The sequence below is a fragment of the Chiroxiphia lanceolata genome, chromosome 5 (assembly GCF_009829145.1).
Source record: "Chiroxiphia lanceolata isolate bChiLan1 chromosome 5, bChiLan1.pri, whole genome shotgun sequence".
Taxonomy (NCBI): domain Eukaryota; kingdom Metazoa; phylum Chordata; class Aves; order Passeriformes; family Pipridae; genus Chiroxiphia; species Chiroxiphia lanceolata.
Window position 1 is genome coordinate 20,230,234 of NC_045641.1, and position 12,613 is coordinate 20,242,846.

Genomic DNA, 12,613 nt, shown 5'->3' on the forward strand with positions numbered 1-12,613 from the left:
TCTTTTTTTTTTTTTTTTTTTTTTTTTTTGTCTGGGAGCACTGGGACACTATTTTCCATGTACATATCCACATTGCAGAATGCATCTTGCTGGTTTTAGGGAAATTATGTATTAATAAGGAAATCTGAGATAACATTGCCGATAAAGAATCTGGAATAATTTAGTGTATTTATCCTTAATAAAAAGAAAACTTTTTCAAGGTGTATTTTCTTGAGCATTCTAGACCAGAATGAAACATTTTAAGTGGGAAAGAAGAAAAAAATAGCTCTGTCCTATTCTAAAGTGATTGCTTGAAATTTTTAAACAACTGTGCATAGGAAATAATTTTCTAGAAAGTCTGTGCTGCACTAAAATTTGTCAGTATGAACTACAGCCAAGTCTCACCTCACGTTATCTCGTGGTCTGGTATCAGTTCTTGTTTCATAACCTCCTCCTTGAATATATTTTACCATGACAAACTGAAAAATTGATGATCCTGACAAATCCTAGGTAAAAGTGAAATGATTGCAGTTGTTTCACCTTAACTTTATTCAGACCCAGATAGATATCAAGCCCCATTGCTCACCTTATGTAGTGGTAAGCAGAAGCTTTCTGCTTCAGTAAAATTAACCTAAAGAGTGTGGCATTACAACTTAGTGTTTTAACTGTAATACCTACCACATTGTGTAGCTGATTTATTCCTTTATGAAGTAGTATTTTGTAAATTTTATTTACTGCAAAACCAAAATATTTTTTTATGTTGAAGTATGACACTACTTGCTCTTTTTCAAGGTACCTTGTATGACACAATAAAACGTTAACATTCCATTAATAAGGATGTACTGTGCTGCAGTATGAAATGTTGACTAGTGATTTGTATCTTCTCTTTCAGGCCAGTAAAGTACCCTTCTGTAAATTCCATCTTGGTGACCGACCCATCCCTGTTACATTTAAGAGAGCAATTGCTGCACTTTCCTTCTGGCAAAAAGTCAAGCTTGGTTGGGGCCTTTGCTTCTTGTCTGACCCAATCAGGTATGAATAAGCATCCCATATGTTTGTCAGGGTGAATTGTTCAGTTCCTCAGTTTGACTTTAGTATAAGGGTACACAGCCTGATGCAATAAAATTTGAAGTTAGCAAGAAGGATAAATGTACAAACTACCCTGCAATAACAGGTATTTTTGAAAAGAAAGTTTCTTTCCTGATCTTGTTCCAGCTCTTTCTTTAATTGTTGTTTGATGCCTTACTTCCCGATGAAGCAAAAGATTTGGTGCTGGAGAGTTCCTGGTGAACTTACAAAAAACTTCTTAAAATTCTTGGTCCCTGAATCTCAGTGCCTCTCTCATACCTTGTGACTGGAACTCTGCACAGCTCATGCAGTGATATATGGCATTTTTTTACAGGCTCTTAAAGTTGGGCCAGGGTTCAAACTGTATTTGTGTTAATCAGACCTGTTTTGCAGTTTTAGCATTTACTTAACTGTGATTTCTGGTAAATACTTGCTGTTACATTAATCTGTAAAATGAGTTTGACCCTCTTTCAAGCCATTAACTATAGTTCATGCATGAAGTAAGTTTTCTTACTACCTTTCACTTTCTTACTACTACTGGTCTAATACCAGCATGAGACTCTTTCCAAGCTTTTGGGGGACATCAGAGGATATATTCCTGTGCATTTTCTCCCGTTCTTTGTCCATCCTAAGAACGTTTTGGTCTTCAGCTGCAATATTAAGATAATTATGGTATATACATGCCAGCTTCCCACTGAAACTTGGCCGTAACATCTCAGTTGTTGTCATGCAATTGATTTTTAAACATAACATGTGGATAGAGGTTGAAAAGCAAAGGTATTTATAGTTGGGAAATCATTGGGGAGCGTGCGGTGGGGGGGAGGAATACTGTGCACCCAGCCATGCACATGAGATTCTATGGAAAATGGAGTAATAGTTCAACATGATGTTTCTGTGATCTGTTGGAAGCTAGCAGTGCATTTCTGCTTTCAGTTCCTCTGTTGACATTTGTAATGTCCTTTTCATCTTGGAAACTAAAGGAAGTGTGTTTGACATAATTCTTCAGTAGACATGCAAACCCAGATAATTCTGTTGCTGCAAGCTATGGCTGTACCACAGCTGTGGGTGCAAGCAGAAGGGTTTACAGCACCTACGAAAATTAGAAAAGCTCCTTACATTTACTCCTGCAGTTCTTACTTTTCATTTCCTGCCTATTTTCTATTCTTTTCTGGGAATTGACTTAAAACTTTGGCTTCTCTGCTGAAGACCTGTGACTGACGCTAGGAATCTGCACATATCTTTCCATCCCCTCAGACTGTCCCTTATGGTGTGCTTTTTTTGTTCCTTAAGTAGAGCCTCTGTGTGTTCAGTGATCTGCTTCCTCAGAAGTGCTCTGTGTTGGCTCTTCTAAGCTTTTAACACAGACTGAAAGTGGGCACCATAAGTGTTGCTTTTGAAGCCCTAGTGGTCTTGCTGAGTTGTCAGCTTTTAAAGTGGGAAGGGGAAAAATCCAGTTGAACTGTCTAAAGGCAAGTGACCTTTCTTCTTTCCCTTTGCCTCACTGTAGAGGCATTGTTAGGTATCCAGTTTTACAGGTTTATGGAGATTGTTTCCCTTTTGGAAAGGATAACGGAGGTAGGAGAACTGTAGAACATGTGTTTCGGTAAATAATGTGTATAATGCCCAATTGTTTTTATTCATTGATTTGTCTGTGTTGGCCTCTAAAAACATAACAGATACTGAGAAAACTTACCTTTCTTTCAGTAAAGATGATGTGGAGAAATGCAAACAGAAGGATTTACTGGAGCAGATGATGGCAGAAATGATTGGAGAATTCCCTGATCTTCATCGAACGATTGTCTCAGAACGAGATATTTACTTGACATACATGCTGAAGCAAGCAGCAAAGCAGATAGAACTACCTCGAGCTTCAGAAAGTAATTGTTTTATAACAGATATCATAACCAGCAAGGTGTTCTCTGTCACATAAGATACAGTGCTTAAAAAAATTAAAAATTAATGTTAATCTCTTCAGTTGATACCACGTAGAGCAGGAACAATATTTTGATCTCCACTGGGTGTTGTGAAATTTGGATGGTAGCTGGGAGGTGAGGGTGAGAGTTGGCACATGTTGCAGTGGTCTAACGATGACTGGTCAACTGCTGCATGTCAATGGTCTGGGTTTTGCAGTTGCTGAGGCCAGGTCTACTTCACAGACTTGAGCGTTGTTCTCAAATTGTTAGCCCAGGTGTTGTCACAGTTTGGGTGTGTGCCAGCTGCCAGTGTCCAAAGTGGTGGAGAAAGCTCTCTGTTCAGTAGACAGCAAAGACCAGGGCTGTTCCTGATAAGCAGCAAAGAAACATGACCTACCCAGAGAAAGAAAGAAATCAATTTACCTTGTATCTGCTGAGCCTTTCACCCTGAGGCTGGAGTATGAGCACCATGTCTGTTTACAAAACAAGTGATTCTTGAAAATCTAAAAACTGTGCTGATTTTTTCAGACTTCCAGTGAAAGAGGCAGTAGGTGAGATGAGTATGTAACAGGGTTTCAGTATCTGGTCATAAGAGTCCCCATGTCCTGGAAAAATGAATTTGGTATTCTCACACATTGTTATTTATTTCTGGCTTGAAATTCTTTTATGAGTGTGTTTCCTTTTCTCCACCTCTCTTTCTCAGATGAGCCTAGAAGGTATATCCCGGCTGTTGTAGTTGGTGTTGTTGGCATGGGTCATGTACCTGGAATTGAGAAGAACTGGAATTCTGACTTAAAGATCCAGGAAATAATGAGGTAACAGTCGTCCTTTCCTACATGTTGATGTAACTGCTTCTTTTGCTAAAAACCAGTAGTAATTAGTTTCTTTGGAGGTTTTTTGGTTGGTCGTCATGGCTTGAAGAAACATCACTGCTGTATCTCTCCCGTGTCAGCTCACTGACTTGCTGTGCAGTGCTTGCACATTGTGCTTACAGCAAAGAAAAATATCAAAGGAAAGAAGTAAATAGTTGAATATGGAGGGAAGTAGAGACGAGAATGTCCTTATGTAGAAAGAAAATTAATTGGTCCTCATTAAAGTCTTTTAAAATGAGAATTCAAATTGGGGCTGTAGAAGATGGTGAAAACAAAACCAGGCTGCCAGTCTACCTTAGGTAAATATAAACTATTGGATTTAAAGCTTTTGTTGTGTCAGGACACTGCTGGCTCTGGCAAGCTTAATGTCACAGTTGCTTGTAGCCTATTCTTAACTGTATATGTAAGCAATGACTTGTTTTAATGTGTATATCTATATGTGGGCTGATTTAAGCCATGTATCTGGTGAACTCTTGCTCCGGATACCTATTAAAATAGATGTATGTGCTTTTTAAAAGACAGAGTTGAAGAATAAAAATGTTCAGACTGCGTATCCTATAAAGCCGCAAAGGTCAGGACTTCATAAATACAGAAGGTATTATAATATGACCTGGTAGTATTGGTCTGTGGTGCTTTAGGGTAATAGAGCCTTTCAAATATTGACACTTTACCTTATCACATGTGTTTACTGTGTTTATGTAACCAACTCACCCATTTCTTCAGTCTGTGAAAATCAGAAAAAACAGTGACCTGCCTAGATGGTGTATTTAGGTGTCTAAAATATGATTTAGAGAGACTAGCCATTAAGAGTGGCATCATACATAAATAGAAAAGGCTTTATTATTGTTGTTATTTAATTTGTAGGTAGCCCTTGAACATGAAAGAATACACTGTTAATGCATGATGCATCTGTTACCTGAAAATTTCCTGCACTATAAGGGGGAAAGGGAGAGAAAAGATCCTTTTTTTGATTGGAAAATGCCTGCTCTTACCAGCCATGCAAATATTAATATTGTTTTTTATCTTTTGTTTCAGTGTGCCTCCTCCATCAACTTCAAGTAAGATTTTCAAATTTGTCTTAAAAGCAACAGTTTTTGGACTGCTGGGATATGGCTGCTACCGAATAGGTCACAGGACAGTTCAGTTTGTTCTCTCGATGCCAGCAGCACAGAGCTATCTTCAGAGGCTGACAGAGGTGCCTCAGCATTGAGCATCCCGTGGAGGTACTGTGTGAAGAAAGGGGCTGAAAAAAGGGTGATAGAGGCAACCCGTGAACTGGACTGAAAGAAGATGAGGATTCCAGTCAGAGCTGATTGATGCTGAGCAATGTCAATCACTATATAGTAAAAGATTTGATACTAAAGTTACACCAGCTATGACCTAATTAATAGTTTTGATTCCTGGTAAGTGTGTTGCATGAAACCAGATGATTCCAGATTGAGCTAAAAGAAATGTGTATGCAGATATATATATTATATATGCATACTGTATATATAATATATATATTACTGATGATGTAGTACAGGCAGCTTAAAGAGTGTGTGTTCACGACTTCTTTTCCAGAGGAACAGAACAACACCAAGTAACCTAATCGGCTGCATCTCTGCCGAAGTTCAGGGACACTTGTCTTGAGTGATTCTTTGCTTTTATTTTCTTAGGTATAATAATACCAAGTGGTTGTTTCTGGTGCCAGACACTTTTACACATAATTTAAAAGGACATCTTCTCAATGTGTGTTTTATACGTAAAACATTTAGGCTTTTTTTTTTAAATTCAGGAGCTTTCCAGGAATTTCAGAGTTGTACAGGCTGTCATACGTACACTGCTCAAATTTTTTACAAGCCTTATTGAAGAACAGGAACGTTGCCTTTAGATTGCATCCCTCATTACCATCATCAGTTGAATTGTCTTTCTTCTGCATAGAGAAGGAATAGCCACCCCATCAGAATGCAATGTGGTTTGTGTCAGATGTTTACAGGACACTCTGTTCCTTTAGATTAGCTTATTTAAACTGTATTATTTACCCATATCCTGCTGGATTCAGTATTGTAAAATTAAGAGGCTAGAACTACTGTACAATTTACTTTTGTTTCTCAGACCTTTCATATTTGGGTAAGAAGTCTGGAACTGATAGTACCTGCCCCTCATTTTTGATACATGAAAATATTTTATTTATCAATGTAATTTCTCGGTGGATGAATATTTTAATCTATTTAATAGGAAAGCAATGTTCAATTTAGTTTTTCAAACTAGCTGTAGCATTTGATTTGTATTACCTGCTATTTATACATAGAATTATGGGTACTACAGACTGCTGTTATTTTCTTTGTTAATTATCCAGAACAGTCATCCATCATCAATCTATTTCTTTCTTTATTTTTTAAATTCTAATTTAATATTTTGTAGGAATTTTTTTGTACCCTCTTTTTATACAGGATTGTCAGTGATTGTAAAGTGCCCTCTGCAATCAGCTAGTCCCAGTTCAACAATACAGATAATATTGACATATCAAAGTTTTAACCTGATGTATTTGAATGGAAGTCCCATTTGCTTCTCAGGCTCATATATAGTTGCTTGAAGTGAGGTTTTTATCTGTATTAATTTCTTTTGGGAATGAAAGATGGGAACCAGTGTGTGAGGCAGGAGGAGGAAAAGGTGATGTGTTTTGTGTTTCTTTGTTGTTTTCAGTTGGCTCAATAAAATCAACAAACCACTTTCAGTGGGATGTATTTCCAAAGCTATGTGTTGGAAATGGTCCTGTACAGTCTTTTGTTTGCTGAAAGTATGTACCTGTATCTTCTGTGCAGTGTTGTCTTTTTTGACCTTTTAAAATTAACTTAAGGGTCTGATGCTCCTCTCTGTGATGGCATTGACTTTGCTGGGAGCTGGTCTGTCCATGCAACCTGATGCTTTTCTGCCTTGACACTTTGAAAATTTTATGAGTTCCAGTGCAGCAAATTATTAAAGTGCATGTTTGTCTTTACACTTACTGAATCTAACTCGATCCTGCAGAGCTCTTAAGATGATGCTAGGTGCTTTTCTGGGCCTTACAGTTGTGTGGGGAATAAACCTTTGCAAATGAGAACGACAGCAATTCATGCAAAATTCATGGTTCTTGGACACAAAATGTAAATGATAATACAGAATACAGTGGGGGCAGGTCCTTTTATTTTCTGTCTATCAGTGCTTAAGAAACCACCAGCCATTTTTCGCAAGAGGAAAAGCAGCATTTGTAAACAATTTATAGAAGAGTAGAGTGACTGCCTGAATTTTCATTCCTGTTTTTAAAAAACATTTAATGTATTGTTTATAATGAAGCAGTCCTATTTGAACAATTCTATTACATTTTATGTACATTTTTAAAAGAAGAAAGCAAAAGCTTAAGCTTACTCTTCTCCTGGCTTTACTGACTTACCAAAATGTTGTTCTGTTGATTGTTTTTTTGAGAATATTTAGCTGGTAGAATTCAATATATTGATGTTTTTGCTTTAAGTTATCTACAGATTTTTAAAGTATCTGCAGATATTTTAAAAGTTCTGGAGATCTTTGATATCTGTGCTCAGGTACTTTTACAAGAAGGAAAACAAATCTAAGGTAAATTTTAGATAAGAGCCTTAAACTTGGGTGGGACTAATGCTAAATGATTGTCATGGAGCATTCTTGCAGATGTAATGTTTTATGCTTTTTAGCCAGAAGTGATTACCATCTAAGTTGTCTGTTTGTTATTCAGTTATTCTTTCCAGTCAGTACCTTTAGTCTATTGTTTCATTTTTTTTTCTTTACAAAGCATATCAGCAGATTCTTCAAGGAACCTGTTTGTGCATGGAGAATTTGCAATTTATCTTCCCACTGTTGCAAATTGGCAGATCATATGCATGCACTGTTTACTCAGTGGCACTGGAAAGTGATGAATTTGCAGAACTAACAATTCTATGAATCCATACACAAATTCTTGATGTTGTATATTCAATGTGTTGTACCATTTATATAACATAATCAGTGCTTTAGGTCCATTCTCTTCTGTTCTAGTCAGTCCTTTCAGTGTTGACAGCATCCTGTAAAATTTAAATATATGTTGAATTGTCCCAGCCCCGCCTCAACCTTATGAAGCCATATTGTATTTTTTTGGTGACATGTACATCTGTTTTATGCATTTGTACATGTGATGTAAATTTGAAGTATTTTTAACAATGTGTGCCTTTACTCTAAAGTGATTTAAAGTAAACAGCAGTATGTTCTATTATATAAAAAAATAAAATATTTTAACCACCATTTCTGTTGAAGGCATTTGTTTTACTTATTAACCAGTATTTTTACTGAGAGCAAACACTGATTAGCTAGAGCTAGTACAGGTTAATTTCACTAACACATTTTTATGAAGAACATTACTTGAACTAATTAACTCCTGCTGAGGGGCATCTGAGTGTAATACTGAAGTAGGGGAACTAGTTTCCTACCTACCACATATAATGGGTTAAGAGAAGAAAGAATAGTTTCTCTCCCCTACTGAACACGCAGGGAGACTTGACTGCTCAATGTGAGTACTTAAATTCAGAGTCCAGAATTAATCACAGTGAGTTGATTTTGTTGTTATTGCTTTTCTTTTAATGTCTCCAGTGCTCAGTCATGCAAGGAGATGTTGGCCTTAGTCCCAGTCCAGTAAAGAGCTCCAACATTGGCCTGACATCAGCCACAGTCACGTGCTTAAAGTGCTGTTCTCCACGTGGGAATTAAAGACCCTTTAAGTGCAAAAGATGTTGAATGAGTGGCAAAGAGTTTAATCTTTCAAATTGAGCCAGGTAAATCAATATGACCATTTTTTAAAAAAAGTATTAATACAAAGACCCTGTATTCATACTGAAAGTGTATGATAAGCTGTATTCCATACAGATAATGTGTCATCTGAATAGCCCCCTGATTGTACCCTTTGTCAGTCAGTGGTCCGTACTTCTTTGATTGCTTGTATGTAAAGCAAAGTGCAGCCCCGTTTCCCTTGATCAGGCGAAGTTCCCTTTGGTTGCACTTGGAGCTGCCTCTGCAAAGAAGTATTGGGTAAGCCATTCAGGTGGAAAGAACAACTTTAAATCCTGCAGTCAGATGCTGTTCCTGGGACTGACGGACGCCAGGCCGCACAGCACCTCTGCTCTCGAGCAGTGCTGGGTCTGGCAGCCTCAGTTTGCCACCTCTGTGCAGGTGGAAGGCAGCTGCCTGCTTTCAGAGTATCACTCACCAGCCTTACAGACAGGCACACTGCTGGCCCAGGTCATGTTTGAGGTGTCTTTTCTATACCAAATACTGAACGAAATTTAAAAATTGACCTTCTGAGGTGGATTATAATTTCTGGGATTTCCACTGGAAGCTGTATTTTTGTGTGTATTGTCAAACATCTAAAAGGCATTGAGAAATAAGTTATCTCCAAGTGCCAGGGGGTGGGAATTACACATGGAAAAGAAACGGCACATTATCACTTGTGTAACTCTTAAGATACTTATGTACATATTTCCCTGTTTCTTTTTACAGCTGAAATAAACTTTAATTTTAGACTTGAGTGTTTTGAGACTGACATTATTGTAAGATATGTGGGCTCTTAAATATTTGCAGAAGGGTCTGACTGGTGGACAGACTTCAGTGTGGTGCTGAGCCCTTGCAGTTGGCTGTGGAAAAGCACATGGAAGACATCAAGCACAGGACAAAAGTAGCTCCAAAGATACAAAGCTGAAATGGTCTACTACTGCCTGTTCAGGTGAAAAAATGCACCAGCAGTGCATGTCCCCACAGCACCAGGTCTTGTGTGTCAGTTTGTACATGAGGAGACACCAGGACCAGCAGAAGCAGCTGTCCAAAGAAGCTGGCAGGGGGATGTCTCAATATCCCTTCCCTTGTCACTTGCCTTCTGCCTGCTGCAGAAGGAAGCTTTCTCTCTCTATTCTGAGGAGGCAGCAGCAGCAAAGGTGGGGCTACCTTTACTCTCAGTCCCTGTAGGGAAAAGTGGGGAGGTGGGGGTGTTTGTGCACTGTTCCATCACAAGATCTTGTCCTTTGAGTCCTGACACTTGGCCTGGCTCTGACTCCTTGGTAGCTCCCTGCTGGGGATGGCTGTGCTGCAAAGTGAGGAAACGCTTTTGCTGGATGCTTTGTCAGTTTGTGTAGTACTACACAGGAAAGCTTTAGTGGTGTTAGTTTGGTGGGGTAAGATGCAAACAGCCACTTTAACACTCACCTTATCCAAGATACTTGGTACTGATGTATCATGACTGATGCAAGAGGGAAAGGGGGAAGGATCAGACTTTGTAATAGGTTTTTGATTTTTTTTTTCATACTTCTTGCAGCTTCAATAGGTTGTGTCTCCTCCCAGCTCAGTGACATTCTTTCAGTGGTAAGATGTCCCTGCTTTAGGCTACAGAGATGATTCACAAACTGAACAAAGTAATGAAGAGTGGTACTTGATTACAGTGTGGTGGTTATTAATGTGATGTGTCTCTGCAGTGACTAAACTGCACATCTGCCTTCTCCAGGGCCAGCAGGAGTGTTTGTTCCATCCCTGGAGTTGTGTGTGGGCAAGGCTGGCAAGACTGCTCAGGGCTTCACCTTTGTGCGAGTGCAGCAGGGTTCTGGGTGTGCACCACCTGCCACTGAGCATCTTCTCTCCAGCTCCCTGCTGCCATCCCCCTGTTGTCTCACTCATGATTAGAGCGCAAGTTCTTTGGAGCTGAGACACACTGTTGCATTTAGTTGGAAAGCACAGGTAATAGTAATGATTTGGTGCCATCTACTGACTGCATATGGTTTACCCAGTATGTCCAGTTTTAAGTGGAGGTAGCTAATGGACTCTGAGGCTATTCTAGAGAAGAAGGTAAGTGTGCACACTTGGAGAGGTTTAGTCTTGACTCACCAATGTGGTACCTGCTATTACCTGAAATGACACAAAACAGGAACATCCTGAATAAGTATGACTTGTGGTATGCATTCATTTATCTTTTTTTTCTTTTTGTGATTGTATTGATGCTTGAGAGGCAGATTCTTGATGAATCAGCAATACCACTTTAATCTTCCCTTAAAAAAAATAAGTATCTCCCATAATTATATTGATTTTAGGGTACTTCATGGAAAAGAAAGAATTACACTGCTAATTACACCATCATTTTACTCTTGTAAGAATCATGGGTTTAAAATTACTTAAATTGTTGTGAATTGTTTAATTTACCCCATTTCAAGGACAGACTTAATTTGCCCATCATGTAAGACCCAACACCTCAGCAGACCATTACTCTCATTCTTCTAAAAATTTTAACATATTTTTGTTTGTTGCACTGAGTGATTGCTGCTCTTCTAAAGCAACTGGAGGCTATGGGCATCTTACCCAAGACCACATCTACCATGACCACCCTGGCAGGCTGTTGGTGCTGCTCTTTAATGTTGGGCAAAGTGGGAGAACTTGGGGAACCCGTAGCAGCCTTGATGGTTTATCGTGGTTATCAGCAATTTCTGCTTGGCCACTACATACATGGATTTCTGCCTCTCTGACTGTGCACAGGCAGGCCAATAATGGTGTTCCTGGTCAGACCTGGTTCTGGGCCTGTTAGTACAGGATTAAGCGCTCTCTGGGACGCTCAGGCCTGTTAGAGGAAGGCTTGTGGCAAGCAGCAGTCCCATGGCAGCTGGACTCCATGGACCACAGCTCTATGACTGTGCTGAGGTGCAGCTCTCCAGACCAGTTACCCAAGACATAACTGAGGCACGCTGTTTATTGACTGGTGAACACACTAGAAGGAAAACAGCCAAACAGAAAAATAACCTAAGTACCCTACACTGATCAAGTTACATATTTATGAAAACTGTAAGGCACAGCTATGAAATTACAAACTCTCAATTTCAGATCTAATAATTCTCACACACAGCCAACAGTCAATAGCAGGCTTTTTAAGTCCCAAGGTGCAGGTTCATTCCTCCATGCCACAACATATGGCCATAGACCTAATGGAGTGAGTCCAGTGAGTTATCCTAAGTGATACCTTCCAGCCTCCCAGGCCTGGAATCTGCAGGTCATCATTGTTACAGGCCATAGATGTCCACACTTCTATCATCAGCTGGAGCCCTCTGGTCTTATTCACTGGACTTCACACCTCATCCTTTCTTCTTCAGCATCATGGCCCACCTTTGCTACCTCCTCTCCTCCACTCAAATCCTTCCCAAATAAACAAACTGCCCCCAGTTACTTCCTCCCCATTGGTCCTGGTTTTGCTACAGCCATACCTAACTGTGGTATTTCTGATGCCTTTACCCAGGCAGTTCCAGCCTTATATGGTGTTACTGGCAGGGATACCAGATGCAGGCAGCCTGGTTTCCCAAGACTCCTGGTTGTCCCCTTGCGTTTATTTTATCTCCTGCTGTTACTAGACTACCCAAATTAGCCTTGATCCCTATGCAAGCTGACCAAGCACTAGCAGGATCTTATCTGGCAGTTTACATACTGGAGAACAGCAGCAGAGGCACTTGTTTGTCTCCCTTCTGCCAGCACTGCTGGGGTCTGAGCTCTGTGGGGCTGTGTGCTCCAGCAGGACCTCTTGCTCACAAGCCACCCCCTGGTCTGCCTGCCTTCCTCCAAGGACATTCAGACCACTCTGGGTGCTCAGAAAGCTCAATCCCTTCTGGCTGGAAGCCACCACAGCTGTTAGCAACACAGGCAACATGTTCAACTGGGCACCTACCCACACTCTTTCCTTTTGAAACAAAGTATATAAAAATAAAGAACAATGTGACTTCTATCATAACTAATAACAAG

The 12,613-nt window shown here is 39.6% G+C and overlaps 1 protein-coding gene across 5 annotated transcripts in view; it reads left to right on the forward strand.

Moving 5' to 3' along the window:
* Window positions 1–8,104, forward strand: part of TRABD (TraB domain containing) — a 31,465-nt gene extending 23,361 nt beyond the window's left edge. For all 5 annotated transcript variants that reach the window (XM_032687218.1, XM_032687217.1, XM_032687216.1 and 2 more), the window contains 4 exons: window positions 872–1,011; window positions 2,752–2,924; window positions 3,664–3,775; window positions 4,868–8,104. In XM_032687218.1, the coding sequence (XP_032543109.1) occupies window positions 872–1,011; window positions 2,752–2,924; window positions 3,664–3,775; window positions 4,868–5,042 (600 nt within the window). In that variant the 3' untranslated portion in view covers window positions 5,043–8,104. The remainder of the gene's footprint in view (window positions 1–871; window positions 1,012–2,751; window positions 2,925–3,663; window positions 3,776–4,867) is intronic.
* Window positions 8,105–12,613: the final 4,509 nt, after the last annotated feature.